The 7162-nt window shown below is 41.5% G+C and overlaps 1 protein-coding gene across 2 annotated transcripts; it reads right to left on the bottom strand.

The window, feature by feature from the left end:
- Positions 1 to 141: 141 nt before the first annotated feature.
- sdf4 (stromal cell derived factor 4) lies at positions 142 to 6790 on the bottom strand. Of its 2 annotated transcripts, none has more exons than XM_046396501.1 (7): positions 6426 to 6790; positions 5388 to 5704; positions 3956 to 4092; positions 3695 to 3808; positions 3440 to 3598; positions 1779 to 1954; positions 142 to 1602 (listed from the first exon to the last, which is right to left on the bottom strand). In XM_046396501.1, the coding sequence occupies exons 2-7, from the start codon at positions 5696 to 5698 to the stop codon at positions 1426 to 1428; spliced, it is 1074 nt and encodes a 357-aa protein (XP_046252457.1). In that variant the 5' UTR covers positions 5699 to 5704; positions 6426 to 6790; the 3' UTR covers positions 142 to 1425. The 2 variants fall into 2 exon arrangements, with proteins under 2 accessions (XP_046252457.1, XP_046252458.1); XM_046396502.1 differs by having other exon boundaries at positions 6554 to 6790.
- Between the last annotated feature and the right edge of the window lie 372 nt (positions 6791 to 7162).

Genomic DNA, 7162 nt, shown 5'->3' with positions numbered 1-7162 from the left:
ATATGTATGTTGGGTTATTTTCTAGGCTTGTATAATAGAAAATATAATCTCTTGTGCAGCTTGCATTGATTTTTCGGGGGGGTTCAGATTTTTCTTTTTTTTCCAGTCTGGCATTTAAACGCTTAAGAAATCCAGGCGAAATTAACTGATAAGAAATCTTTATTGTATATTTGCATTACATTTTATAAAGCTGTGTCACATTCTGTTAGCTTAAATCTTATCTTACAGTCCAAACCGGACAGAAAACAGGCCACTGAATATCTCAACAAAATGGAGGAATTTAATTCCATCGTTTGTTCATGCAGCGAAAAACAAAGTAAGGGTCAAAATGTGTACGGACTAACCAAGAGCATTCAAAACCGAACAGGTAAGCACGATGAAGAGTGAGCTGCGCCACACATCATCTGTGAATTGAGAACACCAAAAACAGCCTTCTACTGTCAAACGAAATAGAAAAAAATAAGCGCAATCCTGTGAGATCTTCAAAGACAACTCAAATTAGTCGCTTTTTAGTGGAGAGCAAACCACAGGCCTTCGCCACAGGAGACGTTTTGACCTGAAGCACTCAGGTGAAATCACACCTGTTGTCACCGGTGACACCTGTGCTTTTCCAACAAGAGGTAAAAATGTCTGCTGTGAAAAAGGCACGCTGCTACCATATATTCATCTCTCTGCCGGCATTTTGGATTGCTCTGGCAATAAATTAATAAACGTCTCTGCTAAGTAGAGCTATTGTACTTTATTGAAGAAGTGTCACTTCTATTTCTGTTTTATTTTGTTTTGTTTTTACGCAATCAGTACTGCATTTACAAGAAGAAGGACGGATACTATCTATTACGGAAACCAGTGAAATTGTACACCACTAATGACAAAATCACCTTTTGAATTTGGAGGAATGAAGTGGTATTTTATGGGTCATCAAACTCTTTTCATGACCATATAGCTCTGTGAGGCTTGTTCCGTACAGGAGCCTTAGATTTATTTTCCTTGCTTTTCTGTATGACAGAGGCAGTGGTACGTGACAATAAATATTTACACTGTATACAGATTCGCCAGCTAAAATCGACATCCTACAGAACACGTAGCTGCACGGCCCTCCTCACCGCTGTGCCAGGAACGAAAAATCTACTCGGGGGTAAAATTCCTCATATACACACATTTCACAATACAACACAAAAGAAATCTGGAGTTGCTGCAGTGCCCCAAATTGACGGAAGAGCCCACATTTAAAAGTCAGAAAGTCCAATGGCAGACCACGTTAACTGATGGCTGACAGACAGTCCGGGGCTGAAGGAGGGATGTTTTAATTTGAGGGGCCGTTGAGGCTTTTAAACACAGAATTGCACACTTGATCATCCTGTTGCTAGGCTGCCCTCCACTCAGGCTTGTTCCTGAAGCGGATTTCGAGTGAGGATGCGTTTGTCTTCAAAACTCCTCGTGAACATTTCTGGCATAATCCATGAGTTTGCTACCTGTAAAGTATTCGCTGTACTTGAGGATCTCGTCCAGCTCCAAATTACGATTCTGGTTTTCGTCTGCGACGGCAATCATCTGCCTGGCCTCGTTCAAGGCGTTGTGCTCGTTCATCGGGTCCATGTACTCCTGTACGCCACACAAGAAGACACACCAGGAGGAGAAGAAGATTGACAGCACAGTTAGGAAGTTTTTTTTCCCTCTTGTTTGGATACAAAAGGACATCAGACACTCAAAAATAAATATAAAGAATAAATAAAGTAAATACATATTAAAGAAGGGATCAATCAAACAAGACTTTTCACCTCCAGTTCCTCCATGGTTACAATGCCATTACGGTCTGAATCAATGACCTCCTCAAACTCCTTCTTCCTCTCTCGAACCCAGTCGTCATCAATGTCCTGCGCCTGCTGGTTCTCCACGGTGCCCATAGGCAGAGAGATGAACTCCGACAGAGTCAGCTTCTTATCACCGTCCTGGTCTGCAAGCAAAGCGCAATAAACTTCTGATTGTTGCCCTGAATCTGGTGAATACTTTTCCAAATGGGAGTTTATTCAAATATACACTATATTGCCAAAAGTATCCGCTCATCTGCCTTTACACGCATATGAACTTAACTGACATCCCATTCTTAATCCATAGGGTTTAATGGGAACAAGTACTGCATTGTGCCAAGAGTGAAGTACAGTTCTCCTGGCAACCGCCAAACCCAGACGCGTCCATCAGATTGCCAGATGGAGAAGTGTGATTCATCACTCCAGAGAATGCGTCTCCACTGCTCTAGAGTCCAGTGGTGGCGTGTTTTACACCATTGCATCCGACGCTTTGCATTGCACTTGGTGATGTATGGCTTGGATGCAGCTGCTCGGCCATGGAAAGCCATTCCACGAAGCTCTCTATGCACTGTTCTTGAGCTAATCTGAAGGCCACATGAAGTTTGGAGGTCTGTAGTGATTGACTCTGCTGAAAGTTCTGTCATTTTACATGGCCTACCACTTCGTGGCTGAGTTGCTGTCGTTCCCAATAGCTTCCACTTTGTTGTAATTCCACTGACAGCTGACTGTGGAAGGAAAGTTCACGACTGGACTTGTTGCACAGGTGGCATCCTATCACAGTACACAGTAGCACGTTGAAATTCACTGAGCTCCTCGCGGCCCATTCGTTCACAAATGTTTGTAGAAGCAGTCTGCATGCCTCGGTGCTTGATTTTACACAGCTGTGACCGTGGAAGTGATTGAAACCCCTGAATTCAATTATTTGGATTGGTGACTGAATACTTTTGGCAATATAGTGTATGTGAACACTGAAGTAAAAGTACAGTTTTCAGAATTTTAACATCAAATCTGCAGATCCACTGTAGTATTTATCACATAAACAGTTGAGAGAACAGATAGAGGGTTGCCTGCCGCGATGTTCTGACGGAAATGTACCAGTAATGGGTTCTCGTCTAAGACACATATTGTAACAGAGACAATTAGTCAACTGAAAATCCATCAGAACAATCCATCCTGCTAATCGTGTGTCATTTTGGACAGAAAAATGTTGATGGTTTGCTAGTTCCAGCTGCTAAAATGTGAATATTTTTGCATTAGTTTTTTTTTTTTATCAAATAATTAATCAATTAATTTACAATTTTCTTCAAATTATTCCATAATTAAATTAACTGAAAAATCAGCTGTTCAATACTTTTTGCCATCTAAATCTGTACAGATAGACAGCAGTTACATCACTGCATCCTGTCCAGAAAATTTTCACTTTTAATACAGAACAGGGCAAATTTACTTTTATATTTATTAGATTAAAAACAAAATTATTCTGTATATTGAATGTATACTGCCTGTAGTATCGACCGGACGTGTAAATCAGCTGCCGTTTTTTAAGAAGAAGAAGAAGAAACACATTTGCTTAAGGTGACAACATGTCGGTGTTATGGTCCTACAGGTTTAAAGACAAAGAGTAAATGTACCTAAGTCGCGCACAATCTCCTTGACCATGTACTGCAGCATGCCTCTGCTGTGCTCAGGATGAAGGAAGGACAGGAACTCCTGCTCATTCAGCAGCTGGTCAGCTGGGCTGTTGTCAGCCTGAAACCAGCGGTCCTTCAGGCTTTCCAAAACCTCCTGAGCTGCATCGATTGAGAGAAGAAAGTTCACAGCAACGATGCAAAGTCTGAGACACCTGAGAAAACATTTCAGCATATTCCAAACAGTTCTGTACTCACTTTCCTCATCCAGTTTCAGATCTTCATTGTGCTTCATTTTCTCGGCCATTTCCTTTTCGTTGAAACCTTTGCTGGCCAGAAATTTGACTTTATATTCATCCCACATCACGTGACCTACAGACAAAGCATAAATTGAGTGACTTCAGGTTTGAGTTAAGGGTAAATATTTCTTAGTGTAGCACACAGTGTCGTGACACAGCCCACACACAACACACAGGGTGCTTTGAACTATGAGTGAGTGTGAGTTTCGCTCCTTCTCACCGTCGCCGTCTGGGTCTACAGCATGGAAACTGTTCTTGTTCTCCAACATGGCCTCCTGAAAATGCTCCTCCGTCTTCTCCATAATCCAGCGCTGCATCTCTTTGGCGCTCACACTCCTGTCTTTGTTGAAATCAACTCTGTGAGAGGAGAATTTAAAAGACATGAGTTGCTAATGTAGCCTGAGTAACTGAACATTAAAATTGTCACTGTTCCATTAGACTGCAAACTCTATACTATCAACTGTAACAAGCCGTGATGCATTATCTGTCTGGATTGTGTCCAGTCTGGTGCTTTTGTTTAAACCTGCCAAGCACAAATACCTTTAACATTTCTTTACCACTTAAGGTAAAGTATGGGAAGAACAGTGAGGATTTGTCAAGTACAATCTTTCCAAAAAAGGACATTTATCAAGTCACTGGATTGGTTTAAAAGTTCACAGTAACCTTTTCTTTCGGTCACTATTCTCTGCTATAACAATGGCCCATTTGCTCAAGTAAAGTACTAAAGAACTAATCTGGTGCATTAATGTTACCCTCACATGAACCATTTCTCTTGAGTGCAGCACTGAAACCTGATTCTACTTTTGTGCTTTTACTTAAGTAACTTTTTAATTTTAATGCAGGGCCTTCAACACTGACTACGCAGAGAAACATTAGCATATCTCATGTCTGCTGTCCCAAGATTCTACAAAGATAAAAATTACTTAAAGTGACTAGTACTGCAGTTACAAAATGCTCACTTCCCTTTCCTTCTCTGGCCATTTTGCAACAGCATGTTGTTGGGACACACAACTAAACACAACACACCTTTATCTTCTCATGACAGTGATGAGGCTGTCACAGCACAGTGTTTCATTACCACTCTTTGCTAGTCTACACTTCAAATGTTTGGTTAAGTTCTGCATCTGCACTCAGGATGCGCAACAATCTCAGGGGTCAGATAACAGAGAAACATCATGAGCCAATAATGAAACGACAGCCAATAAAAAGAGACCATAATACGAGTCCAATTTCCTTTCACTGACTTAAAACCCTCCCATACAGGACGTCAGACTGCTGCTCCAGCGTAGACCAGAGAGTGATATGTTGTCACTGGTGTTGACCTTTTTCTTTTTTCTAGGAAGATAACACTATTTCATTTTGCAATATGTGTTCTTATCAGAGCTATAGAATAATAAAACATCCTTCTTTGTTTACTACATCCCAACTACAGGTTATAAATATCTTGTATCAACACAAAAAACGTAAAATTACTTTTTATCTTATCAGTGTCAGTCATGAGAAGCAGGTGATTATCTGTCAACAGTACCGGCTGATCTGCACCCAGACTTAATGCTAATGACTCCTGAAGAACCTGATCAGCACCTGTGCTCAAGCATGTAGTTTAGGAATGCTGTATCACCTGTCTGAGAATGACAGACAAAACGTCTTACTTGGTGAAAATTTCAATAAGCTTCTTCCTGTTCCTCCTCGGCTCCGAGTCCTCCTCAAACTCCTCCATCTCTTTACCCAGAAACACCTCTTGATGGAAGTCCTTGTTGAGGTGGCCATCCATCTCCATCTTCACCCCATTCAGGTGGTCTGGAGGAAGAATCTCATTCTCGTCCTTGTTGGATGGGGACTTATCTTTAGAGGCTGACATGTTGGCTGGCCGCGCATGCACATCCATTGATTGGAGCAAAACGCAGGAAAGCAGAGACACAGCCAGGAGGTTTCTGCACCACAATGTTCTCCTAACAGCCATGTTGGCCTGCAGAAGGGTAAATATAAACGCAAATAATTAGCTATGTGAACCACCAGGTTAACAAAGATATTATTGAGGCATGTCATCACTTCACTAGACTGCGGCCGAAACTTTAATGCTGCATTCACGTCAGATGGGATTTTCTGGAAATCACGTCAACCTCACTACAGGCACACCCTCAGTATGTGGAGGATTCGAGATTAGTTTTGGTATTAGAACAGCTAGAGTCAACAAAAGCTTTTAATAAAAAAATAAATAAAAAAAACAGGAATACACACAAATACCCAGCCAAGAGCAAAATAATATCCGTAAATCTACACTATGAGACAGCCAATGCCTCTTTAAAACGAGAGGTGATGTGTATTGCGGACGCTATATAAGATTATGATGATAACTTAGCTGTCAAGGCGTTACGTAGTTACTTATGTTCACAACACCTGCTTCATTGTTATTCATCAGCATGTATGTAATTAGCTATGTGCTCGTGAGGTAACTAGCTTAAAGGTTTCTTACGGTGACTGACGATTAGCTCGTGAATTTAGCCTCGTCACGTCATTTGAATTATTTGACACTGCAGTTGACTGTGCTAGCTAAGTGGCTAACGCACGCAGGCTAATCAATAATTATAGGCTGGTCTAAATATAACAGACTAAATATAAGTGGTACAGGACAAAGCTCGCGGTGAATGACCAGCTGCACAAAACAAAGTTCGCAGAGAAGGACCAACCTGTCAAGTACGGTGAGTAAAACGACACTGTGGAGAAGTTCAAACCACTCTGGAAGGGAGGGCAGGCTACCTACTGCAGTATTATCAGCTGGCTAATGTTAGCTGGACTTCCTGGACTTCAAACCGACCTGCGGTTGCTCCAGTCAGGCAAGCTGTCAGACTCCAGTTCCTGTACACGTGGCTCTCCCACAACACCCCGAGTCTAGGATGTCGGACGGATCTGGCTGAAATACCCCTGAAGAAATACGGCTCGACTAAAATGCTGTTGCCGATCTTCAAGCTGATGTTAATTCACTTAAACTGTCCGTCGTACTGCTGGCTGACTAGCCGCTAATCTTGCGATAAAACAATCCCGTTAAGCGTGCAAAAATAATCCCCAAGTAACATACAGGTTCCGGCCAGCACTGTCAAAGTAAAAGTCATGAATGCCTGTAAGGGGGCGATTCCAAACCGGTGATTCATTAGGTGTTCTTGTGGTAGCGCTGCTACTTTGAGTGTTAAGTGTTACAACAGAAAATGAAACTGGCAATGCTACATCAGAAGTTAACCACAGTTAGCTAAAAGTAATTGGATACGTGTTTAAAATAGATTGCTGAAAGTAATGGATAGGGCGGTTAGCTAAAAATAGTGGATAAATGGTTAAACAGGAGCAGAACATAATAGGAACAGCTGAAATAGCGAACTTAAAATAATGGATAGATAGATAGATAGAAAAACAAAAAAACAATACATAAACA

This window comes from Scatophagus argus, chromosome 8, assembly GCF_020382885.2.
Source record: "Scatophagus argus isolate fScaArg1 chromosome 8, fScaArg1.pri, whole genome shotgun sequence".
Lineage (NCBI taxonomy): Eukaryota > Metazoa > Chordata > Actinopteri > Scatophagidae > Scatophagus > Scatophagus argus.
Note: the sequence above shows the minus strand (reverse complement) of the source record. Positions and strands in the feature narration are given on the sequence as shown.